The 26,974-nt window shown below is 42.6% G+C and overlaps 1 protein-coding gene across 2 annotated transcripts in view; it reads left to right on the plus strand.

Moving 5' to 3' along the window:
* ALMS1 (ALMS1 centrosome and basal body associated protein) overlaps nucleotides 1–26,974 on the plus strand; it is a 121,961-nt gene that overhangs the window by 81,938 nt on the left and 13,049 nt on the right. Inside the window, exons 12-17 of one of the 2 annotated variants that reach the window (XM_067468541.1) lie at nucleotides 4,734–5,093; nucleotides 5,127–5,926; nucleotides 14,070–14,187; nucleotides 19,042–19,269; nucleotides 22,928–23,175; nucleotides 25,714–25,894. In XM_067468541.1, the coding sequence (XP_067324642.1) occupies nucleotides 4,734–5,093; nucleotides 5,127–5,926; nucleotides 14,070–14,187; nucleotides 19,042–19,269; nucleotides 22,928–23,175; nucleotides 25,714–25,894 (1,935 nt within the window). Of the gene's footprint in view, nucleotides 1–4,733; nucleotides 5,927–14,069; nucleotides 14,188–19,041; nucleotides 19,270–22,927; nucleotides 23,176–25,713; nucleotides 25,895–26,974 lie in introns of both variants that reach the window. The other variant, XM_067468540.1, reaches the window with a different exon arrangement.

Consider the following 26,974-nt stretch of genomic DNA (forward strand, 5'->3'; position numbering starts at 1 on the left):
ATATAAATAAAAATGTAATATTCGTTTGTGGGATTAACAGAACTCAAAAACCGCTGGACGAATTGACACCACATTTGGACACCTAACAACCCAATGTATGTCCTTCACTCAAACAAATTGATTTTGTCATTTGGGAGTTGTAGTTGCTAGAATTTATAGTTCACCTACAATCAAAGAGCATTTTGAACTCCACCAGTGATGGAATTGAACCAAACGTGGCACACAGGACTCCCATAACCAACAGAAAACACGAGAAGGGTTTGGTGGACACTGACCTTGAGTTTGGGAGTTGTAGTTCACCTACATCCAGAGAGCACTGTGGACTCAAACAATGATGGATCTGGACCAAACTTGGCACAAATATTCCATATGCCTGAATATTAACACAGATGGAGTTTGGGGGAAATAGACCTTGACATTTGGGAGTTGTAATTACTGGGATTTATAGTTCTCATACAATCAAAGAGCATTCTGAACCCCACTAACGACAGAATTGGGGCAAACTTCCCACACAGAACCCCATGACCAACATGAAATACTTAAGGCCACCCAGTCCAACTCCCGTCACCAGGGCAAGAAAACGTAATCAAAGCCCTCCTGACAAAGAGTCATCCAGCCATAGATATAGATAGATATGATTCACACACACAGAGAGATATAGTATCATAGATGTGAAAGGGACCCCTAAAGAAGGACAATGATATGCCGCGTGTTCCAGAGTAGGCAAACCAGACAGTCTCCACATCAACACTGACAAAGAAACAGCAAGAAATACTGTTTACTCACAAGCAGAAAGAAATTACATATATTAGAAACCAACACTTTCTCATTACTTTATTTTCCAGATCACCAGACTGGGCCACAGCAACACGTGGCAGGGGACGGCTAGTATTGTAAACAAACAAACAAACAAATAAATAACATTGTTTGATGGAGCTTCAGTGCTGCTGTTTTATACTCTTATGTTTAACTGTTTTTTTAAAATCTGGATTGTTATATTTTACAATGCTCTTATTTTAATGTTTTTGTTTTAATTGATTGTTTTTCTTTTCTGTCTCGTGGGCATGCTGTCCCACACGTAAGCCGCCCCAAGTCCCTTTGGGGAGATGATGGTGGGGTACAAGAGTAAAGTTATATATAATGTTACTAGCTGTCCCCTGCCATGCGTTGCTGTGGCCCACATGGGGGTTCTGTGTGGGAGGTTTGGCCCAATTCTATCGTTGGTGGGGTTCAGAATGCTCTGTGATTGTAGGTGAACTATAAATCCCAGTAACTACAACTCCCAAATGTCAGGATTCTATTTTCCCCAAACTCCACCAGTGTTCACATTTGGCCATATTGAGTATTTTTTGTAGAGTTTGGTCCAGATCCATCATTGTTTGAGTGCACAGTGATCTCTGGATGTAGGTGAACTACAACTCCGAAAGGAAAGGACACTGCCCACAAAACCCTTCCAGTATTTTCTGTTGGTCATCGGAGAACTGTGTGCCAAGTTTGGTTCAATTCCATCGTTGGTGGGGTTCAGAATGCTCTTTGATTGTAGGTGAACTATAAATCCCAGCAACTACAACTCCCAAATGACAAAATCATTTTTTTTTTTTGAGTGAAGGACATACATTGGGTTGTTAGGTGTCTTGTGTCCAAATTTGGTGTCAATTCATCCAGTGGTTTTTGAGTTCTGTTAATCCCACAAACGAATATTACATTTTTATTTATATAGATGAATGACTCTGTTAGGCCCAGAGAAGGTATTGCAGAGTTGGCGCCTGGGTTTGCATCAAGGTCTCGTTCCTGTCCTCTAGTCCACGTTGTGTTTGTGTTTCCCTCAACCTCCATTTCCAGGTTGAGGGAAACACAACAACTTTGTGTTGTGTTTCCCTCAACCTCCATTTCCAGTGCAGAATGGGCTTCCCCTCATTGTCAAAAGATATGGAATACAGTCTCAAACACCAAAAGAATTAGAGCAGAACAGCAGAGTATTTTAGAAGGAGAGGAAGCATGGACAGAATGTATGAACCCCACTGCACTAGCGTGTAGAATCATAATCAGCTATATTTTTTCACATAAAAGTCTCTATGCAGTAAGAAATATACGAGGCAGAGGGAAAATCCTTGCCGGTGTGACTTTGATCCACTGTTGCAATGCAGTGACATACACAGCACTTCAAAGGTTAGCATTAGAAGGAGGGACACAGAAATGTTGGGAAAACAAGGATAATAAGAAGTGTGCGCCTGTCGTGATGCCACAATGGAATACCCAACCCATTCACCAATGAGCCACATTCTGTATCCCTAATCAAAATACATACATTTGTGGTTCATACAAGCTTGTTTGCAGCTGGCCGAGGGCCACATTGTTGACTCTTCCTACCATAGATGTTTCCAGAGGCTATAGGCCTGGTTCAGAACATGTCTGTCATCATCATCATCACCGGAGCCCCCGGTGGCGCAGTGGGTTAAACCCCTGTGCTGGCAGGACTGAAGACTGACAGGTCACAGGTTCGAATCTGGCGAGAGGCGGATGAGCTCCCTCTATCAGCTCCAGCTCCTCATGCAGGGACATGAGAGAACCCTCCCACAAGGATGATAAAAACATTAAATCATCCGGGCGTCCCCTGGGCAACATCCTTGCAGACGGCCAATTCTCTCACATCAGAAGTGACTTGCAGTTTCTCAGGTCACTCCTGACATGACAAAAAAAAATCATAATCATCGCTATATAATAATCATAATATTCTAATCTTTTCTATTATAAACTACTAGCTGTCCCCTGCCACGTGTTGCTGTGGCCCAGTCTGTGTATATGTGTTTTCTGTGTGTATGTATGTGGTTTTGCAAATGTGTTGTAATGCGTTTTTTTTGTTTTTTTGTTTTTTAAGTGTCTTCTGCTGTGTTTTTCAGTGTTTTTATGAGTGATGATCACTCATTGGCCTGATAGGTGTCTTGTGTCCAAATTTGGTGTCAATTCATCCAGTGGTTTTTGAGTTATGTTAATCCCACAAACGAACATTACATTTTTATTTATATACACTAGCTGTCCCCTGCCATGCGTTGCTGTGGCCCACTCTGGTGGTCATGGGGGTTCTGTGTGGGAGGTTTGGCCCAATTCTATCGTTGGTGGGGTTCAGAATGCTCTGTGATTGTAGGTGAACTATAAAGCCCGGCAACTACAACCCCCAAATGTCAAGATTCTATTTTCTCCAAACTCCACCAGTGTTCACATTTGGGCATATTGAGTATTCGTGTAGAGTTTGGTCCAGATCCATCATTGTTTGAGTCCACAGTGATCTCGGGATGTAGGTGAACTACAGCTGCAAAACCAAAGGACACTGCCCACCAAACACTTTCAGTATTTTCTGTTAGTCATGGGAGAACTGTCTGCCAAGTTTGGTTCAGTTCCATAGTTGGTGGGGTTCAAAGTGCTCTTTGATTGTAGGTGAACTATAAATCCCAGCAACTACAACCCCCAAATTACAAAATCAATCTTTGAGTGAAGGACATACATTGGGTTGTTAGGTGTCTTGTGTCCAAATTTGGTGCCAATTCGTCCAGTGGTTTTTGGGTTATTTTAATCCCACAAGTGAACATTGCATTTTTATTAATATAGACTAGCCGCCCCCTGCCACGTGTTGCTGTGGCCCTGCATATATATTTTGTGCGTGTATATATGTGCATATATAATTTGTGTATATGTGTATTTATGAGGTTATGCACATGCATTGTAATGTATCTTTTGTTTTATGGCTTTTAAAGTCTCCTTTGCTGTGTTTTTCACTGTTTTTATGAGTGATGGTCACTCGTTGGCCTGATAGGTGTCTTGTATCCAAATTTGGTGTCAATTCATCCAGTGGTTTTTGAGTTATGTTTATGATTTACTCCAGTATAGCAAAGGTCATTTGATTATGTAGCAGTACTGCCATTCCCCTAGCTAACTGCATCATGCTTTCCTTGTTGGAGAAGTTTATATGTTGAATTACCTTGCTGGACTTGACCATAAGCTTTCTAAGCTAACAGGCCAGATCTTGGTTTGTTTCAGCTATCTGGTCCCAAGGGCTCTGTTTTAACTCACATGACAATCATGATAGACCTACTATGATGAATCTAATATAGCTCCTTTCAAAAGCCATGTAAGTTGGGGGTCCTACATGCAACGTGGACAGATAATTCCACCAGATTGGGAAATGGTGAGCAGCGTGACACTTGCTAGGATGTGCTTTTGCCTTGTTGCAGATCTTTTCATGAGATAATTCCCAATCCCCATGGCTTGAGAGAAAATTGCTCTTTGTTCTTTATAGCATTTCTAATTTTATAAGCCTCTCTTGTGTATTTCTGTAGTATTTTCCCCTTTAACTAAAACTCTTCACTGTAGACACATCTTACTTTGTGAAGATGTTTCGGTCTCCGGGCCATTTTGTTCAAAGGCTGCATCGTGTTCCTGTAAAAAGAAGGGATATATGTACAGCTTGTTCATTTGTTACTCGCAGAACGGGCACCAGTTCTCTAGAATTCACAAAGGGTATTTTTAACTACGGTTGAATTCTAGGTGCACTTTGCAATGTATTGTTGACGTGGTTATTGGGAGTGGGCTTGTATAACGTCTGCTTTGAGGTAGTGAAGCAAGAGCATGCTGAATTTAGAATGGGAATAATTGTGTAATGCAAGTAGCTCTTTCTTTCTAGCTGTGAGTGATGACTGCAATGTCTCATTTTGTCTGTCTTTTTCTCTGCTGCGTAGATAGTGCCAAAACCAGAACCCCCATAGAATCTGTCAAAGCTACCCATTCAGTCTTCAGGCCTGGGGAGTTTTACCTGCACCAGCCAGTGCCTCTCCAGCATGAAATTGACTTCCTCTCTGGGAGTGAGGCTTTGAGGCAATTCTTGGCACCAGAGCTCCCAGCCACCTCTTCCAAAGACGTCTTCCGGCACAAGGGAACGTCCGAGAGAAGCCAAGCCCCTTTCTCACTGCATCATCGGAAAGGAGAGGAGAGATTTTCTCCATTGACGGCTGAACTAGACTACAGTTTTGTTGAGGAATTACAGTCGGAAACAGACTCACCAAGGAAGGAGCCAGGCCAACCAGACAGGAGGAAAACAGGTCATGAAGTGGTGAAAGAGCCTCTTCTTCCAGGCCACCAAAGGATTGCCTTAAAGGAGAACCTGGTGGCTGATCACCCAGTGATGAGGAATGCACATTTTATGGGAAGCTTAGATGAACTCTGGACCAAATACTTAGACCGCCAGAAGCAGCGGCATCTGCTGCCACACCGTCCTGATACCATCAGCAGCAGAAATGAGCTGTCTCTGGTAGAGCGACTTGATCGATTAGCCAGACTCCTGCAAAACCCTGTTAGGCACTCACTGCTGGTGCCTGCCAAAAACGAGAGAAGCCACGTCCAAGAAGAGGCAAAAGGAAAAGAGCCAAGGAAAATGAGTTCCCAAGGGAGAGTGGCATTCAAAAGCAACTTGGCACCCCAGAACACCGTAGAGGAGAGCTCAGGTGTTGCCAGAGCTGCACAGTTACCAAAATCGAGGCCCCATAAAGTTGGAACAGAGGTTGGCCTCATGGATGTAAACAAAAAAGAGTGCCAGGACTCTGAGACTCTGAGCGACGGCTCTTTGGAGATGAGGCCGGTGAAAGGCTCCAGTGCGTTCAGTGACCACACCTCTGAATCGGGGGTGACACAGCTGGAGACAGAAAGTGGCACTCAGACAGAGGCGAGTGGCTCCGTCTCCACCATTGACACAGCCAGGCTGATCCGGGCTTTTGGGCAGGACCGAGTGCACATCACCCCTAAACTGTCTCAGCTGTACAGCACCATCAACCTTCAGAAGACTCGCTCTGAGAAGGGGGCCAAGGGGAGCAGGAAAGCCAGGGTCACGGATCACCCCAAAACAGCTCGCTCAGGGCCAGCGGAAAAGAGCACTCAGGTACGTGACTGGCTTGCTTGACAGGCAAATCAGCCTGTTAAATGGGTTGTTGTAGGTTTTTTGGGCTATATGGCCATGTTCTAGAAGCATTCTCTCTGACGTTTTGCCTGCATCTATGGCAAGCATCCTCGGAGGTTGTGAGACCTCACATCCTCTGAGGATGCTTGCCATAGATGCAGGCGAAATGTCAGGAGAGAATGCTTCTAGAACATGGCCATATAGCCTGAAAAACTTACAACAACCCAGTGATTCTAGCCATGAAAGCCTTCAACAATACAGCCTGTTAAAGTTTGCTTTTAAAAAAATTATATATATATATATATATATATATATATATATATATATATATATCTAGCTTTTCTCTGGGTGGGATTCAATGTGGCATACCATATGAATGAAAACTGAACATCTAAAGCTATAGAAATATATATGATTAATTGATACATTCAATTAAAACACCCTCAAATTCAGAATCTGGATTAAACCAACTGTGGATTCAAAATGGAAGCAACAGCAAATCTTGGCATGTAAGGCAGAAGCTTTTCCCTTGTAAATGAATGAGCAGGCATGCCACACCATCGTGACATCATAGAGGGCCACTTGACCTAGCAACAGCCTTTGTGGTATGGACAGACATACCCAGACTTTTAGATAGATAGATAGATTCAAAACACATACACATAAGATTAAACTAAAACCTTGCACATTAAAATCATCCATACCTAATGTTGTGACTCAGTTGGAATCACAGAGTGTCTTTGATGGGGATGATAGTACTCATGTTCACAGTCTGGTTCAAAATGTCCCTGTTATAGACAGTGAAGAAGTGCAGTTTCCCACAGCAAGGAATGAGAGTGTTGATACCGCAAATAGCCAGGTGCAGGTGCAGATTGACTCAGAGAAGGAGGACAGTTCTCAGCCTGATAATGAGCAAGCAGGGAAACAGGCTGACACTAACTAACAGGCTGACCTCGACGAAATGGGAACCTTAGATCGGGCTGACCGTTTGGAATTCAGAGTTCGAAGGAGTGTGAGAATAGCTAACAAGAGGGAGGCTAGAGGCCAAAGAAACGCCTTCATGTTTTGCAAAGGGTATTAAGCAGTGTGTTTGAGACCAAACCTTTGTCAAAGCAACTTTGCGTTTACCTAAGAAGCTGTTGCAACTCAGAGTAAGCTTCGCCTTGCTTCCAAACACCACCACACAAGAGCTGTAGTTTTATAGTTTATTGAGGAAAAAGTCCAAGTCAAAATAAAGAATAAGCATTGCAAAGTTCCAAAGATTTAGGTTAAATGCAGAATATAGTTCCAAACATCTTCAGGTAAAAACAAGAGGCACCTTTTGCTAACATGAAAACATTATGCTTTCACCAACATGAAAGCATTGCGATGACCTTTCCCCGAGCTGGCGTCTCGTCTGATGGCTAGGCGAGAACTCCTCCTGACCCGCAAATCAAGACGGGCTTGCCTGGTCAGGTCACTATCAAGGCTTTCTGCACTTTCACTATCAGCATGGGAAGGCAAAGGCCTCTCCACCTGTTCACTATCTACTTCGTTAGCATTCCTTTCTTCTGAGAACCTCTGTGTTGACTCTGCACTGTCTGTGGGAGCCTCAGAAAAAGACCTAGGAGCAGGCCCAGGGATCTGAGGCACAGAAAAAGAGCCAGGAATCTGAATCCCATCATCCTCATCATCAGAGAACATCTCAGGCCCAGAATCACGCTAAACCACAACAGAAGCTTGCCTTCGCTTGCCTGGATTATCTTAGAGTTCTTGTGTTCATGGTTTCAGGATTTTGTCATGTTCTCTTGGGTTTTTGTTTTACTGGTGCCTTTTGGGATTAAGCTTCAAAGTGCTATTTTATATTGATCTTTCGGAACATTAATCTTTGCCTTTAAGAACTTTTAACCTTTTATTTTTAACAAACTATAAAGACTTCTGGCTGTGTGCAGTGTGGTGTTTTCAGCAAGGTGAACCTACTCTGAGGTGCAACACCTATATGTGTCAGCTCAAAACTCATAGTTTTGAATTCACTGTATAGGCCTGCCAGAAAAGACAGGTCTTCAATACTTTTAAAAATTCAGGCGGCATGTTTAGCTGTCAGATCTGTTCCGATGGGTCATGCTGCAGTCGAGGGTCAGCAGACAGAAAGGTCCTCTGGGCAACTGTTGCCAGTCTAGTCCTGGCTTCCTGGAGTGAATGTCCTGCAGAGAGTCTGAGTGTTCAGGGTGGATTGTAGGGAAGGAAGCGATCCCGCAAGGAACGAACCTGGGTCCAAACCGTGTGGGGCTTTAAAGGTAATGAACACTTTGTACTTTGCTGAGGAACTAATTGGCCCATGTCTCCACGAAACGATACTATATTATGCCATGAATATCTTATAGAACCTTTGAGAGCGGTAAGTGGTCCGCCACCCTCCTTAAGCACAACACGCCGTGTAACTGTCTGCTGCTTTGCCTCCAAATTGAATTAACGTGCTCGAAATGTAGAAATAGATGCTTCAGCATCTGATTGATTTTCTGAGACTAATGAGTGTGGATCCGTGCTCCTCTGTTATCGCCCAACTTTGGTTTACCATTAAAAGTTATTAATAGATGCTAATTATTGCAATAGGAGTCAAAATCCCCTATTGCGGTAATGTGTCTCCCTAATTAAAAAAATTAATGTGACAAAGTTTGTTGTAATAGCTTTGCTGCAAAAAGTAAAGAAAGGTTGTCATTAATTGGCACGGCATTTAAGCAACGGCCATCCATATTTACTCTGCAATTAAGATTGGTGCAGTTCAGTTCATTTTTTTCCCCCTGCAAGAAAATGTTCTCCTTCTGAGTCTTTATTTAAAAAGCAGCAACCGATTCGGTTTGCATCATCTGCTTGCCAATAAATTATTTTACAAGACGAGAAAGGGACACGGCTGCCTGTCAGAAACAATGCGTACTGTGGCACCTTAAATGCTAACATATTTATTGGAGCAAAAGAATAGATATATACGCTTTTGCCTACAAAAGCCCATCGTGCTGTGATAAATGTCTGAGTCTTTAAGGTCCCACTGGACCTTTAAGCTGTTAAAACAAAAAGAACTCCTTCTGTTTTGGGGGGAATTGATTACTTGTCAAATTCAAGCATTTTAATGCCTGCCTGTCTCTTGATTCCCTTCCAAAAATGTTGTCTCTGTCGGGAGGCAAAATGAATGACCCATTGACGGCTCACAGTTCCACTGTTGCCATAAACTAGTCTAAGGCATCTAGGGCCTTGTTGTTTAGTCACCGAACCATGAGCCCATCACGTGTGCTTGGATTCGTTCCCCTTCTTTTTACACAGACATTATCACACAGAAAATTGCTTTAAGTTACCATTACTACATGGTGTCCATGTTTGGCCTGAGGGCAACAGTTCCCAGTCTTCTCGAGAAACCCTTCAGAAGACTTTTTCCTGGTACCAATATTGGCAGATCAAAGAACACTTCAAAAAAGACAAAGAAAAAGGATTTGAAGATAAGGAAAACTTCTGGGACAAAATAATACAAACAGAAAGTAAATTGATTTTTAAGTTATATAAAAAACTTCAAGAAGAGTCAGGAGACAAAGAAGAAGAAAAAAAATCTACATGAAGAGATGGAGAGAAAATATAGGAAGAAAAATAAAAAGAGGAATGGGAAGCGATATGGAATAAGAAACTATAATACACAAATGTAATGGAATTTAAATGCTCCAATTCTGTGGAACTCATTGCCTCCATATATTAGAGCAATGTTGGAAGTGCGACCTTTTGTAAAGGCGCTCAAGACTTGGCTGTTTGGTTGTGCATTTAAGTAAAGTGATCAGATCTAATTTGCCAAATAGTCACTGTTGAATGTTTTTATGTTGAATGTTTTTATAGTGTGTAAATGCTATTTTAAATTGTAAGTCGCTCGGAGCACCTTGATGGAGAGCGACTAATTAAGAAATAAAGTGAAGTGAAAAGAAAATTGGATCAAAATGGCCCACAGATGGTATATAACTCCACACAAATTAGGAAAATACTACAAAAACACAAATTCGAAGTGCTGGAAATGTGGAGAAATTGAAGGAACGTACTATAATCTATGGTGGACATGCAATAAAGCGACAAACTATTGGAAGAAGATCCAAAAAATGTTACAAGAAATGCTGAAAATATATATTCCTAGAAAACCAGAAATTTTCCTATTGGGAATACACAACTTAAAAATTGACAAAAGCAAAGATAAATTATTATTTCTATTTTCAACAGCAGCCAGAATAGTATTTGCAAAACATTGGAAAAAAGAAGGCCCCCAGAAGAAGAGGAATGGCTGACAAAAATTTTAGATATAAGAAATATGGATAAATTTGTTTTTGGTGTAAACAAGGCCTGATTCATATCAATAGATGGACATGAAGGGGAGCATTACTCAAATAGCCTTTCCTGCTATTGACCACTATACGTGTTATCAGTCATACCCAATAGATGTTCAGTGGCGCAGAGTCAGATTTCGTTTTTAAAGCAGGGATACTTTGAAGTTCGACAAGATCTTCATTCTCTAGCATGGACTTTTAAAAAAGATATTTAAAAGATTTGTAAGAGTTTTTGTGGAACCCCTGCAATGCTGTTGTGGAACCCTAGGCTTCTACAGATCACAGTTTAGGAACCTCTGGCTTAGGGAACCTACTAGATCAGTGGTTCCCAATCTGTGGTCCCCAAGAACTAAAATGTGGTCCGCGGCCTTACCATTATTACACCACTAGCCATCCCCTGCCACGCGTTGCTGTGGCCCAGTCTGTGTATATCTGTTTTGTGTATGTGTGTATATATGTGGTTTTGCACATGCATTGTAATGTATTTTTTATTTTTTGGCTTTTTAAGTCTATTCTGCTGTGTTTTTCAATGTTTTTATGAGTGATGGTCGCTTGTTGGCCTGACAGGTGTCTTGTGTCCAAATTTGGTGTCAAGTCATCCAGTGGTTTTTGAGTTCTGTTAATCGCACAAACAAACATTACATTTTTATTCATATAGATTGCAACAAGAGGGACTTGTCTCGCAAAACCCTCTTATAGTGCCGAGGCTAATTAAATATAGTTTTCTTTGGGCAAGCAGATGGCTACTCCTGAATGGAATATGTTTTGTATCAGAAACTAGAGCTGATGTGGTCTATCCAATGCAATTTTCTGAATCGGCACCTCAAGTAACCAAACTGAATCTAGTTGACCAAAAACTGATTCGTAACCCTTTTGGTACTAATGTTGGAGAGTGGTTCCTGGTCGAAGTGGCCCCTGATCAAGTGGTCACTGGTCAAAAAAAGATTGGAAACCATTGTATTAGATGCTTGATGTACCATCTAGTGGTGAGGCATGGATGCAAAACTTGAAGCCTGAATGATTGTCTCATCCTCCAGACTAGAGAGTGCCATGCTACTATATACTGTTACTATAGCTACTGCGTTTTTCATTCTTGATCTTTGTTTGTTGAATATCAACCAAATGAGACCTGTATTTGGAAGATGTATTTGGAAGACTGGAATCCAGCCAGAGTTACATCAGGGCCCCAAGATCCATGAATAGTGCTAGAAGCATAGGATAGGCAAGGGGCATGGTAAGACATGAGATGGTCTAAGAAAGGTACTATTCAACATGGTGGTCTATGGACCAAAGCTGGTCTATTAGAAATTGGCTGCAGGTCTCTACTGCTAAGTTCCTAGGAATGGCACACGGCAAGAAAGGAATTGCTGCGCCACCAGATTAGATAGTTTGCAAGTTAATGACTTTTGGCCCTTCCCATATGTTCTGGACTTCAACTCCAGGATTTCTGACCACTCGCCATGCTTGGTGAGCTTCAAATCCAACCTTAAAAACTGTGGCATTGACACCGAGAACTGGGAAGTCCTGGCCTTTGAGTGCTCTAGCTGGAGGTCAGCTGTGACCAGCAGTGCTGTAGAATTTGAAGAGGCATGAATGGAGAGTAACGTGGCAAGAGGAAGGCACATCAAGCCAACCCCGACTGGGGCCGCCTTCCACCTGGAAACCGATGCCCTCACTGCAGGAGAACATGCGGGTCAAGAATAGGGCTCCACAGTCACCTACAGACCCACCGCCAGGACATCAAACTTACTTGGACAATGAGGGATCGCCTAAGTGAGGTGAAAACCCCCTGACATCTCTGTCTTGTATGACTGATAGGCAGATACAATGGTTGGTGAGCGTAATGTTCTAAAAGGTTAGCTGGTTGGTATTTCAATGTGGTTGTTTGTGACTCAGCTGGAATCTCAGAGTGATAGTGTCCATGATTCTGATGGGGATGATGGGTTTCAGATTCACAGTCAGGTGCAAAGTTACAATGTCCCTGTGTTAGACGAAGAAGACCAGGAACGGGGTAGAAGTTCAGTTGGTTCCCACAGCAAGGGATGAGGCTGGGAAAAGTGAAACTGCTGAGAGCCAGGTGGATTCAGGAAGGGAAGATAGTTCTCAGCCTGATAATGAGGAAAGAAACACTAACAAGGAAACTGACCTTGATGGAGCCGAAGGCTTAGATCGAGCTGATCGGTTGGAATTTATGGTTCGAAGGAGTGTCAGGATCACTAGCAGGCGAGAGAAGGCAGCTCGGGGCCATAGAAAAGCCGTCATGTTGTCCAAAGAGTATTAAACAGACTGTTTGAATATGCCTCAGTGTCAGAGCAACTTCCCGCTTCAACCAAGAGACTTTGGATTTATCTCGCAGCTTTCATGTTAATGTATTGTCGAAGGCTTTCATGGCTGGAATCACTGGGTTGTTGTAGGTTTTTTCGGGCTATATGGCCATGTTCTAGAGGCATTCTCTCCTGACGTTTCGCCTGCATCTATGGCAAGCATCCTCAGAGGTAGTGAGGTCTGTTGGAACTAGGAAAAAGGGTTTATATATCTGTGAATGACCAGGGTGAGACAAAGGACTCTTGTCTGCTGGAGCTAGGTGTGAATGTTTCAACTGACCACCTTGATTAGCATATAATGGCCTGACATTGCCTAGAGCAAAGCTTTGTTGAGAGGTGATTAGATGTCCTTGTTTGTTTCCTCTCTGTTGTTGTGCTGTTGTAATTTTAGAGTTTTTTTTATTATACTGGTAGCCATATTTTGTTCATTTTCATGGTTTCTTCCTTTCTGTTGAAATTTTCCACATGCTTATGGATTTCAATGGCTTCCCTGTGTAATCTGACATGGTGGTTGTTGGAGTGGTCCAGCATTTCTGTGTTCTCAAATAATATGCTGTGTCCAGGTTGGTTCATCAGGTGCTCTGCTATGGCTGATTTCTCTGGTTGAAGTAGTCTGCAGTGCCTTTCATGTTCCTTGATTCGTGTCTGGGCAATGCTGCTGTGTTTGCTGGTCCTTATGGAAACTTGTCCACAGCTGCATGGTATCCGGTAGAGTCCTGCAGAAGTGAGAGGATCTCTCTTGTCCTTTGCTGAACGGAGCATTGGTTGGATTTGTTGGAAAGGAGGAAACCATAAAAATGAACAAAATCTGGCTACCAGTATTAAAAAACTCTAAAATTACAGCAGCACAACAACAGAGAGGAAACTAACAAGGACATCTAATCATCTCTCAACAAAAGTTTGCTCTAGGAAATGTCAGGCCATTATATGCTAATCAAGGTGGTCAGTTGAAACATTCACACCTAGCTCCAGCAGACAAGAGTCCTTTGTCTCACCCTGGTCACTCCACAGATATATAAACTCATTTTCCTACTTCCAACAGACCTCACTACCTCTGAGGATGCTTGCCATAGATGCAGGCGAAGCGTCAGGAGAGAATACATCTAGACCATGGCCATATAGCCCGAAAAAACCTATAACAACCCAGTTTCACGTTCATGTTTCAGGATTTTGTCATGTTCTCATGGGACTTTGCCTTGCCTGTGTCTTCATGGATCTTGTTCGTCTATGTTACCTTGGATTGATCTTTTGAAATATACTTTTGCCTTTTGAACTTTTTATCCTTTATTTTAATAAACCATAAAGATGACTGCTGGTGTGTTCTTTGGTGTCTTAAGCAAGGTGATTTTACCCTGAGGTGCGACAGTGGTGTGTTTATGTGTGTAACAAAGACTGTGATTCTCAAAGAGTGTCAAATTAACTTTCAGGCCTTTGAAATGCTTATGCACCTGTCTGTTTTTCTTCTTCTAGGCAACAGACTCCTTTGTTTCGTCGGACTCAGTTTCCACAGCCAGCGGCACCCGAGGACCCAGCTCTGCCCTCAACTGCAAGCGGAGTACGCGGATGTTAAACAAGGCCATTCAGGCAGGCGAGTAGCTTAGATCTGGATCCTCCTCCCTATTGGGTGGCAGGCACGCTTTATCTCTTTGTAGAGATCTTCTAGTCAATTGGATTTTTCCCAGAGCAGTTTCCTTTTGGCACACCTTACAATTCTGATCTTTTCACACACAAAATACTCAAAGAGAACAGCACTTCTCCTGTCTATACTGACTTCTTCAATATCAGCAGGCAGTTTCTTTCTTCTTACTGTGGGCCTTCTCAGCTCTTGCCTCTTAATAAATCTTGGTTGGAAGACCGATTTGTTCCACAGGGTATTTCTTTTGCTTGCAAAGGTAGCCAAAAAACTTTGACATGGCTGTAGATACTTCAGATAAGTGTCAGTACTTCTGCTAAGATGATCTAAGGGCTGATTGTTCCTGAAACAAACAAAGAAAGTGAATTTTCCTTTGTTTGTTTCCTGTGATGCCTGATCTAGGGCAAGGACTGTTCCAAAATGGAGCATGATACACAATTGAAGAATAGCCTTAACACATCTTCAAGCTGGGAAAGCTATAACTGTCGGTTATTTCAGTACAATATAGTGCTAATAAGAACAACAAAAGTGATTTGGTCTAACCTCACCCCAAAAAATACTGTATTTCTAGGAACGATTGCTTGAAAAGGTTATTAACAAGTTGGGTTGTATTGTGTGGAGGGCCACCATGATAGGAAGAGGTCTGGACACTCCGCCATCTGGACACATCCAGATTTATAAGGCTTAGGGATTTGGAAATGTTTAGCTTGGAGAAGAGAAGATTGAGACATGACATTCCCTTCTGACTCTTCGTGACCTCCTGGACCAGCACACGCCAGACTTCCCTGTTGGCCGCCACCACCCCCCAGCTCCTTCAAGGTCAAGCCAGTCACTTCAAGGATACCATCCATCCATCTTGCCCTTGGTCGGCCCCTCTTCTTTTTTCCTTCCATTTCCCCAAGCCAAGCTTTCTTGTCTTCTCATTATGTAGCCAAAGTACTTTATCTTTGCCTCTAATATCCTTCCCTCCAGTGAGCAATCGGGATTTATTTCCTCACATGCTTGTGGATTTAAATGGCTTCTCTGTGTAGCCTGACATGATAGTTGTTAGAGTGGTCCAGCATTTCTATGTTATCAAATAATATGCTATGTCCAGGTTGGCTCATCAGGTGCTTGGGCTTTATTTCCTGGAGGATGGACTGGTTGGATCTTCTTGCGGTCCAAAGCACTCTCAGACTTTTCCTCCATCAGCATAGTTCAAAAGTGTCTCTCTTCCTTCGCTCAGCCTTCCTTATGGTCCAGCTGTTGCACTCCATGAAAGGAAAAGCCCTCTGACCGTTGGATAGGAAACAATTCTTTTATTGAAAATAATAAAAAAGCAGTAAAGTGTTTTTAAAAACACTTTAAAGAAATAGGTAGATCCAATTAGATAGGAAGATAAGCAGGAGCAAAGTAGTCCAGAGTAATAGTCCACCAAAGCCGATGAAAACAAAGTCAAAACTTCCCAAATAAAATGCAAGAAATCAGGAAACATGAATCCAAAGCATGAATATAAAAGCATAGAAACCAAGAATCAAAACCATGAAACAAAAGCACTTAAAATATGAGTTTTCCAAACAAAGCTTCCATGAAACAAGAACGTGATCTTGACTTGATTCCAAATGATGCTTCATCTGACTACATATCCTGTACTTGGTACTTTTATCTCCTTGTTAGCTATGTCTCTAGCGCTCAGAAATTGGTTTCGCTTTAGCTGAGAATTTCTTATCTTTTTATCTCGGAGCCTGGCAGAACGCCGAAGCCTCTGTTTGGCTTTTCTGTTTTGATTGATCTTCTCCCGTCTATCTATTTGCTCATTAATTTCTGCAGCTGGGCTAGGTGCTGAGCTGTTTTCATGTTCCCTATCATGGGAACTCTCTGGTAACAATTCAGAAAGCAGAACATCATCCCCACACCCCTCAGGGACATTCTCATGGGAAACTACACTTTGAACAGGGATCTCCTGGTTATTCTCTGCATCAATATCACTGACCAAACCATTGCCATCTTGAAACTCATCTTGCAACTCATTGACATCACTTCCCACATCCAAAGCACCCTGATCCTGAAACACAAACACAGGCTGAGCTCCGACACCAGCTCTCGCATCCATAGGTTACTATGGGGAATACCGTTACTTTAACTATGCGGATCTTTGTTGCCAGTGTGATGTCTCTACTCTTCCCTATTTTATTGAGATTGGTCAATGCGCTCCTCCCAAGAAGGAAACATCTCCTGAATTCATGGTTGCATCTGTCTAAACAACTCTGGATTTCTGCGTGTTTCTGATTTTGGAATTCCAGAGAAATGATGTATTTGATTGTAGTTGAATGGAATTTATTTTCTTGTGCTTTGGACCTACCGGTTTCAACCCTCAAAGGAACAGGGAGAGAATTCCCAGTATAAGACCCAAAACTTTCAACAAATTCAATGCGGGACCTACAACTCCATTTTTATAGCCTTCTATCTCGGAAGAATCTTACTCCGGGAAAGCGTTTAGATCTTCTAGCTCTGCAGAAGGAAATGCACCAGAGCTGGTTCATAACAGCACAAATCTCCAGGTGATTCTTCTAGCGGGCTGTACTTCAAGCATATTAACAATGGAATAAACTGCTAAATGGGGCAGCACCAAGGGGAAGAGAGAACTGAATGCACATATCGAAACCTGAAGTGAATATGCAAAAAGAAAGCCTGGAGCTTATTCGAGTTAAGAAGAAGCCAGAATATTATAACAGTTCAGAAGAATGTATTTGGGAAAAGGAGCCTGACAGTTTAATTTTGACGTCCATCTGGACTAAGTAGCTTTAACAGCAGTGCCTTGGACCATGAGAAGATCAAACCAGTCCATCCTCCAGGAAATAAAGCCCGAGAAGTCAACCATAGCAAAGTACCTGATGAACCAACCTGGACATAGCATGTTTTTTGAGAAGCCAGAAATGCTGGCGCACCCTAACAACTACCATGTCAGGCTACTCGGAGAAGCCATTGAAATCCACAAGCGTGTGGACAATTTCAACAGAAAGGAAGAAACCATGAAAATGAACAAAATCTGGCTACCAGTATTTAAAAAAACTCTAAAATCATAGCAGTAAATAAAGAACAGCGCTCAAACATAGGGGAACTCCAAACAAGTATCAATCAGGGACAAATAGTCACCTCTCAACGAATGATTCCCCCAGGCAGTAACAAGCGACACCTAAAAGCTGTCGGACTGTCAAATGCTAATCATGGTGGCCAACTGAAACATTCACACCAAGCTCCAACGAGCAATAGTTCTCTCTCCCACCCTGGGTCTTCCACAGATATATAAACCTAATTTTCCTAGTTACCAACAGACCTCACAACCTCTGAGGATGCCTGCCGTATATGTGGGTGAAATGTCAGGAGAGAATGCTTCTAGTATATAGCCATACAGCCCAAAAAACCTACAACAACCCAGTGCTTCCGGCCATGAAAGCCTTCGACAATTCTATGATCTTTTATTATAGGATTTATTTATTTATCTTACCCCGCAGGGGACTCAGGACAGATTACAATGTACATATACATAGCAAACATTCAATGCCATAGACCAGGGGTCCTCAAACCTTTTAAACGTAGGGCCAGGTCACAGTCCCTCAAACTGTTGAAGGGCGGGATTATAATTTGAAAAAAAACGTGAATGAATTCCTATGCACACTGTACATATCTTATTTATAGTGCAAAAAAACACTTAAAACAATACAATAATTAAAATGAAAAACAATTTTAACAAATATAAACTTATGAGTATTTCAATGGGAAGTGTGGGCCTACTTTTGGCTGATGAGATAGGATTGTTGTTGTTGTTGTGTGCTTTCAAGTCATTTCAGATGTAGGTTGACCCTGAGTGAGGGCTGGGTAAATGACCTTGGAGGGCCGTATCCGGCCCCCGGGCCTTAGTTTAAGGACCCCTGCCATAGACATACAACATACATAGACAGACACAGAGGCAATTTAACCTTCCAGCTTTTCTTGAGGGTATTTTGGCCACCAGGGGAGCTGTTCCTTCACCGACCTTTTGTGACAATGATGAAGTACTTCCTCATTCTTTGCAGGCTTGCTGGAGATTTTTATGGCCTCGTCCACTTGTGACACTGGGTCCTTTGATGGAGTACTTTCTCATTCTTGTGCATGTGGCTGGAAGGTTTTATGGCATCGTAAATTAGCCTCCTCGCATAAGCGGTACCTAAATTTCCTACTTGACAGATGCAACTGTCTTTCGGCCTGCAAAGGTCGACAGCAAGCTACACAAATTGGTCGGACGCTCACTCCGACCTGGGTTGGCTTTGAACTCATGACCTTTTGGTCAGTAGTGATCTTAATGCAGTTGACTCCCAGCCAACTGCTCCACAGTCTAAAACTCTACCTAAATCTTTTGTTAGTGCAAGGAGAGTTAGCCTGAGAGCTAAATTCTTTCTTACCGTATTTTTTTTCCTAAACCAATTGGCATTGTCTGTTTTTTCCCCCTTTGTTTCAATTAAAATCTTTTCTGTAATGCACATTCTTCAAACAGGCAGCGTCCCTTAGAGGATAGGATGCCTTTTCCAAATTTGCTCAAGATTTATTTGCTCTGTGCTATCCAACCCTCCCATATGCTGGGAGGGCCCTCCAGAGGAATCGTAGCAATTCATGTCTGCTGCATCACTAGCAGAACTCGGAAAAATGACTTTTTGTTTTGCAAAAGCTCCCAGAATTCTCAGAGCATAGCACTTGGCTGCACTGCCTGGGGATTTGGGGAGTTGTCTTGTTCCCAAAAAAAGTATTTCCTCCTTCCGTGTTTTGATGGGATTCTTTTTGTTCCAACTTCAGGGGACTTTGAGATTGTGAACAGCGCAACCAAGAAGCACACGCGAGACGTTGGCCTGACTTTCCCCACCCCGACGTCCAGCCAGGCGAGGTTTCAAGTTGACCTTGGGAATGGAATGGAAGACGAGGCGGGCGGATGCAATTCAGAGAGCAAGAGCAAACCGAGGAGGCAACCGAGCAGCTTCTTTGCAGAGAAACGGCCTGGGAAGAGCAAGTCTCAGTGTCTGCAAGGTCTGTGATAATTATAGAATCCTCGAGTTGGAATAGACCCCAAGGGCCATTCAGTTCAAGCCCATTCTAGGATATAGAACAGGCATGGGCAAACTTGGGCCCTCCAGGTGTTTTGGATTTCAACTCCCACAATTCCTAACAGCCGGTAGGCTGTTAGGAATTGTGGGAGTTGAAGTCCAAAACACCTGGAGGGCCCAAGTTTGCCCATGCCTGCTTTACAAACTTCATCTGCAGAATATATCAATTGCACAATGATGACTCTTTGGCCCCTACATGGCATTACTAACACATGAATGTATTTATTTATCTTATTTATATCGTGCCTTTCTCTATCCCGAGGGGGACTCAAGGCAGCTTACAATCGCACCTCCATGGTGACTTACAACATACAACAATATTTTTATTATATTATTTTTATTTTTAATATAATATAATATAATATTATATTATTATAATACAAATAAAAATAATATAATATAATAAAAATATATTGTCGAAGGCTTTCATGGCTGGAATCACTAGGTTCTTGTGGGTTTTTTTCGGGCTATAGGGCCATGTTCTAGAGGCATTTCTCCTGACGTTTCGCCTGCATCTATGGCAAGCATCCTCAGACCTCACTACCTCTGAGGATGCTTGCCATAGATGCAGGCGAAACGTCAGGAGAAATGCCTCTAGAACATGGCCCTATAGCCCGAAAAAACCCACAAGAACCTAATAATAAAAATATTTTAATATAATAAAATATATTGTAGATAAATATAATATTTATAATATTATAATGTAGTGCAATGTAATATTACTAATAATATGATATTATAATTATATATTTATATTACTTGTAATATTACTAATATTACAATATAATGGTATAGTACAATATCGTAATATTGAATACTGGATATTCAATACTATGCTAATAATATAATATATTGTATGTATGTATACAATATATATAACGGTGCTCCATGCAGTCATGCCGGCCACATGACCTTGGAGGTGTCTATGGACAACGCTGGCTCTTCGGCTTAGAAATGGAGATGAGCACCACACCCCAGAGTCAGACATGACTGGACTTAATGCCAGGGGACAACCTTTACCTTTACCTTATGTATACATATCTTGTAAGCTGCTCTGAGTCCCCTTCAGGGTGAGAAGAGCGGCATATAAATGTTGTAAATAAATAAATACTCGGCAGTTGAGTAAGACAAAGCTAGGGCTGATGTTCTTATTAATTTTGGGTTGGCAACCCATGTGCTGCCAGTAAAAGCCTTGCTTTTAAACATTTGAATATGCATACATTTCAATGAATCACACCATCCAGAGTCATAGTCTAAAGGCCAATCCATAGTCGGATTGCACATATTCCATACTAACATTCCTGCACTGCTCTATGTTTCAAACGCCTGCTCCCAGAGCCAGGTTTTGACTCTCTTTCTAAACACTAAGAGGGAGGGGGCTTTCCTGATATCGCTAGGGAGGGAGTTCAACAACTGAGGGGGCCACCACTGAGAAGGCCCTGTCCCTTGTCTCCACCAGTCCCGCTTGCAGGGCTTCCCCGACGATTTTAACCTCCAAGGTGGGTCATAGAAGGAGATACGTTTGGACAAGTAGGCTGAGCTGGAACCATTTAGGGCTTGATAGGCTAAAGCCAGTACTTTGATTTGTTCTCGGCTGCAGATTGGCAACCCATGGTGCTGACATAACAAGAGGGTGGTATGCTTCCTGAACTATTCTCCGGTGAGCAGCCTGGCTGCTGCCCGTTGGACCAATTGTAGCTTAGGGTCTTACAGTAAAGACAGTAAGTCTCCCTGATATTTGGGGAGACTCTACACATCACAAGAAATCCAGAGTTATATCATAACAGCATCCTAGCCCTAATGATTTAAAGTCAGAGCGTACCTGTGCAGGAAAGTTGTGTATTGTTGCTTTAGTCATTACAGTTTCTGTCCCTGCCCTTGGCTCTTTTAAGTAGTTATGTCTTTGAGAAGAGGAAGCAAATAGTGCTTTCAGAGAGGTTTTGAGACCAGTGTGGTGTAGTGGTTTGAAGTAACCTTATTTAAATCAACCTTCTAATCTTTATTTTTCTTTGTTAAGTGATGTAGTGGTTTGAGAATGGACTGTGACTCTAGAGAGCAGGACTTGAATCCCTTCTCATCCCCCAAAATCCTCTATTAAGTCATACCCTTTCATCTTAAGAGGAAGACAAAGGCAAACCTCTTCTGAACAAATTCTGCCCAGAAAACCCTGTGATAGGTTTGCCTTAGAGAGCCAGCTTAGTGTTGTGATCTTAGTGTTTGTTTCTTTACTTACTTTACTTTATTTATACCCCACTTTTCTCTCAAGGCAACTAACAATCATATGCTTTGTTCACAATTTAAAACAAAGTGAATGTAATGCATTGTCAAAAGCTTTCATGGCCGGAATCACTAGATTGTTGTAGGTTTTTCGGGCTAATAATATAATATATTTTATGTATATATACCTTGTAAGCTGCTCTGAGTCCTATTTGGGGTGAGAAGGGCGGCATATATATGTCGTCAATAAATAAATACATAAATAATTGCACCCTGTTCTCTGATGGCTTCACTTGCTGTCCTTTTAATCAGAGACGTTTTGCTGCCCCCAGGTGGGCAACGGAGCTTAAAACAAAACAAAAAAATCGTAGTCCTTTGTTTCTTCACATCAGCAAAGGATCTTAAGGCTCATAAAAGACCTTGAGGTTCTCTCCCATAGGTGCCATGGATAGATCCATGCCTTGCTGGTGCAGTCAGACATATACCTTTCATGTGCTAGTTGTTAATCACAGAATTCTTAATGTGTCTGTGCCATAATGTATGGGGGGGGGGGGAGACCCTTAGAACATGTAAAACTATCGAAAGTAAAGAAAAGGAACTTGATTTAGCAGTGCCCTGATAAATATGTTTTTTCTGACTTATGGTGACCTCAAGGTAAGTCCACCATGGGGATTTTTGGGTCCGAAAGCATGTGACTCACCCAGGTGGATTTTCATGATCCAGCGGGGAGTTGAAGCCATCTGTGTTCATATTTAGGCATATGGAATACTTGTGTCAAGTTTGGTCCATATCCATGCTTGTTTGAGTCCACAGTGCTCTCTAGATGTAGGTAAACTAGAACTCCCAAACTCAAGGTCAATGCCCATCAAAGCCTTCCAGAATTTTCTGTTGGTCATGGGAGTCCTATGTGCCAAGATTGGTTCAATTCCATCGTTGGTGAAGTCCAGAATGCTCTTTGATTGTAGGTGAACTATAAATCCCAGCAACTACAACTCCCAAATGACAAAATCAATTTTTGAGTGAAGGACATACATTGGGTTGTTAGGTGTCTTGTGTCCAAATTTGGTGTCAATTCATCCAGTGGTTTTTGAGTTCTGTTAATCCCACAAACGATCATTACATTTTTATTTATATAGATGAGGAAGGGGCCTTAGAAAGCAGAATCCAGAGGGCAATTCTGCATTTGCAATGGAGGTGTGCATGTGTCGACTGTGAACACTAGATCTTTGGCTTTTGTAGACACGGATGTCTCAAGTGAACATGACAACTGTAGAGAGAACTCACTACTTCTGATCACCTCCAAAAAACTGGACAATTTAGACTTCATTCCTTTTAAAACCACATTTCCCCCCTTCCTCCCCTAGGACTTTCCTGGTTTGTTCCCACGGAGGAATTAAAGGCTGACCCCAAGAGAGGGATTGGGTCCATCAGCGTCCCTGAACCGGGTCCTTCGTGGTTTGAACCACTGCCGAGCGGGAAGCCCTGGCGAGAGCCCCTCCGGGAGAAGAACTGGCAGGAGGAGGATCGTGGGGGCTTTCAGGTGCGTCTGGCAGCCCCGGCGAGAGACATTGAGAATAACCCACCCTCACCTTTTGTGAAAATCACACTGCAGGTAAAAACCAGGCTCTGCTGGTGGGCTTTTGCTGTGTGTTCGTGGACGCTTTGGCTGGGGAATGAATTGAACATTCTTGTTACGTCAATAGAGGAAAAAATCCTTCGTCTCTTCCCTTCTCTCTACGTGTGTGTGTGTATGCTCCTTCCAGATTTATTTATTTTATTATTTTATTTCAAATATTTGCACCCTGCCCTTCTCAACCCCCCCCCCCCCCCCGACCATATAAAATAACCTGCTTCTCTTTTATCCCGCCCGAGTTTTTAATTAGTTATGATGTTGTTTTTGTTCGTGTTTTTGGTTTGCGTTTTCGGTTTTATTCTGTTGTAATTTGTTGTTTGGGTTTGGCCTCATGTAAGCCACTCCGAGTCCTCATCGGGGAGATGGTGGTGGGGTATAAATAAAGATGATGATGATGATATCACAATATTTGAACACAGAAAATTAATCATAGTGGGCAGGCTGGTGCTGCAAGGATTAAAAGTTTAAAAACACTGGGTGAGAGGGCAATATAATGTATCTGGAAAAGGGGGGGGGGGTCCAAGGGACGAAGTAGGGCTTAATTGCACTAGCAGGTAAAATAAAGTGATTCCAAGGGCATCACATAACCCACCAGTGGCGCAGTGAGTTAAAGCACTGAGCTGCTGAGCTTGTTGATCGAAAGGTTCGATTCCGGGGAGCGGCGTGAGCTTCCGCTGTCAGCCCTAGCTTCTGCCAACCTAGCAGTTCGAAAACATGCAAATGTGAGTAGACCAATAGGTACCGCTCCGGCGGGAAGGTAACGGCGCTCCATGCAGTCGTGCTGGCCACATGACCTTGGAGGTGTCTACGGACAACACTGGCTCTTCGGCTTAGAAATGGAGATGAGCACCACACCCCAGAGTCAGACATGACTGGACTTAATGTCAGGGGACTACCTTTACCTTTACCTTAAGGGCATTTATGCAGGGATTGGTCAGGTCAGGGGATTATTGTTCATTCATTCATTGAAGGCACAAGGTTGTAAAGGGTGACCAAGATGATGATGAAATCATCCAGTCAAGTTGTGAACATGGGAAGCGTGTCCATCCCTGCTCTCACTTGCATTTTGGCAGATTTTCCAACCATAGAAACCCCCCCCCCTTGCATGTTTTTAATTCCCCCCTTTCCCCTCCAAGCACCGGGATTGTGGCACAGCTGGCTGAGTGTCAGCTGCAGTAAGATCACTCTGACCAAAAGGTCATGAGTTCAAAGTCAGCCCGGGTTGGAGTGGGTTTCCAACCAATTGTGTAGCCTGTTGTCGACCTTTGCAACCCGAAAGACAGTTACATCTGTCAAGTAGGAAAATTAGGTACCACCTTTAAAAAGTGTGGGGAGGGTAAATTAACTAATTTATGAGGCCATAAAAAAGACTCCAGCAAAGCACTCCAGCAAAAAAGCATGCGGGGAATGCGGAAGTGCTTCATCAGTGTCACAGATGGACGATGAAAGCGACAGCTCCCCTGGCGGCTAGAAAAAGTTAAATAGCCTCTGTCTATGTCTGTATATGTTGTATGTCAAAAATTGGCATTGAATGTTTGCCATATATGTGTACACTGTAATCCGCCCTGAGTCCCCTGCGGGGTGAGAAGGGCGGAATATAAAAGCTGTAAATAAATAAATAAATAAATAAATAAATAAATAAATAAATAAAATTATACACTACAATTAGACATAAATCAAGTCAAAAACAATACATCCACAAGTAATAAAACACTCATTAAAACAATAAAACTGCCTCATCTGTCGAATCACCATTCCAGTCATTGTCTTTCTGAAATGCTGCATACATTTACTTCTACTGCCTGAAGGCCTGGTCCCGAAAACCATGATTTATTTATTTTTTCTAAAAGCCAGGAGGGAGGGAGCGGATCTTACCTCATTTGGGAGTATGTTCCATAAGAGGGAGCCACAGCCGAGAAGGCCCTGTCTCTCGTCCTCGCCAGACACTTCAGCTAGTCCAACGGTTGGCAGCCAGACTACTAACTGGGGTGAAATACAGGGAGCATACCAACCTCCTGCTGTGCCAGCTCCACTGGCTGCTGGTCCACCTCCAAGCCCAATTCAAAGTGCTGGTTTTGACCTATAAAGCTCTGTACCAGTGGTTCCCACCCTTCCCCTCCATATCTAGATGATTTACAATTTCTCAGAGACTTCCCCGATCGCTTGGCGGCTCTTTCTGTCCCGTGTGGGCTTTGCTGGGTCTCCATCCTGCTTGTTTCATCTTAAGTGCTTATCCTTTTTACAAATACATAGGCTGCCGTGCTTATTCCCAGCCTGGCATCTTTCTGGTTGGTTGTCCAACATCAAAGCATTTGTTAACAAGACCCGCGGAGAGATCTCTTCCGTTTTATTGAGGCAGTATTCTGTACGTTGTGGGGATAATTCCCTTCTTCTGAGGCATGTCTTCGGTGCTTTGCTAATGGGGTGAGCTATTTATGCCTCCTCCCTCCCCTCTTCCCCATCGTCCTTCGGCTGAGGTTCTGAGCAACTCTTCTCCTTTTTCCTTTCCCAACGCAGGAGGCTCTGGCGCTGCGCCGTCCCGATTTCATTTCTAGCTCTGGGGAGCGTGTGAAACGCCTCAAGCTCATCATAGAAGAAAGAAAACTACAGAATATGCTTCAGGGCGAGAGAGAGTTATTATTTAATCCTCCCGAACAGAGGAGAAGTTACAGGAATTCAGCTTTTTTTCCCAACAGAGGTGCGTCCCCATTGCTGTACAGTCTTACAGTGTAGAAATATTGTGTGTGTGTTCGTGTGCATGCAGGGAAATTTTGACTTCTGATGAAAAGGTGAGCTTCCAAATGTGCTGCTTTCTGCTATAGATTTCTAAAGCTCCAACCCAGATCCTGTTGTTATTCCTGCTTAGAGCAGAGCCATTGAATCAGCTGGATATACGAGGGTTGAATGAAAAGTAGTGCCTCCACCTTCGTAACTCTTCAACAGATGGCAGTACTGGTATGTGGCAGGTACTGGCTTGTTCAGTAGACTCTCCTCTACAGTTCCGTTTTGGTGGGAAGCCATAGCATGGAACGGTTGTGTTGTTAAAGTGCGAAGTATGGAACCCTGCACAAACAGTCAGTCAATACGACTTAAGCAACGTGAAGTCATTGAATTCTTGACAGCAGAAGGTGTCACCTCAACATATTTTGGAATGACGACTGACCACTGTAGTTTTTAAATATATGTGCTTTTCCAGTATTTTATTGTAATTATGTATGTTGATATTTAACCAATTGTATGTGTTTTTATGGTTGGAAACCAGGCTGAGTCCCTCTAATCAGGTGAGAAGCTCGGTATATATAAAACTTTGAAATAAATAAATAAATCTTTAAACTTACTGACCCAATGACGCACAGTACTCACATCAACACAATCACTATAAACAGCTTGCATTCCCTGATGAATCTTCTTTGGGTTGACACCTTCTGCTGTCAAGAATTCAATGACTGCATGTTGCTTAAGTTGCATTGACCGACTGTCTGCGCAGGGTTCCATACTTTGCACAGAAAAACTTTACTTTTATCAGCAGAGGCATAAACTTGCAGTGTTATATACAAAATAAAATAGTTGCATACAAAATCAAACTTACATAGTCTCTTTAAGTAACACAGAATAACATCTTCATTCAAATGAGAGAGCAAAACATAAACCTTGAGTAAATAACTATTCTACCATAGCATCGCTGTTAGAGCATAGCAGCATTACAGCATATTGCTTCTCCTCCTCAGAATAGCGTATTCCTTCTCCAAACTGTATTCTAAAATCCATACAGTTATAC

This window comes from Anolis sagrei, chromosome 5 (genome assembly GCF_037176765.1).
Source record: "Anolis sagrei isolate rAnoSag1 chromosome 5, rAnoSag1.mat, whole genome shotgun sequence".
NCBI classification, from domain to species: Eukaryota; Metazoa; Chordata; class Lepidosauria; order Squamata; family Dactyloidae; genus Anolis; species Anolis sagrei.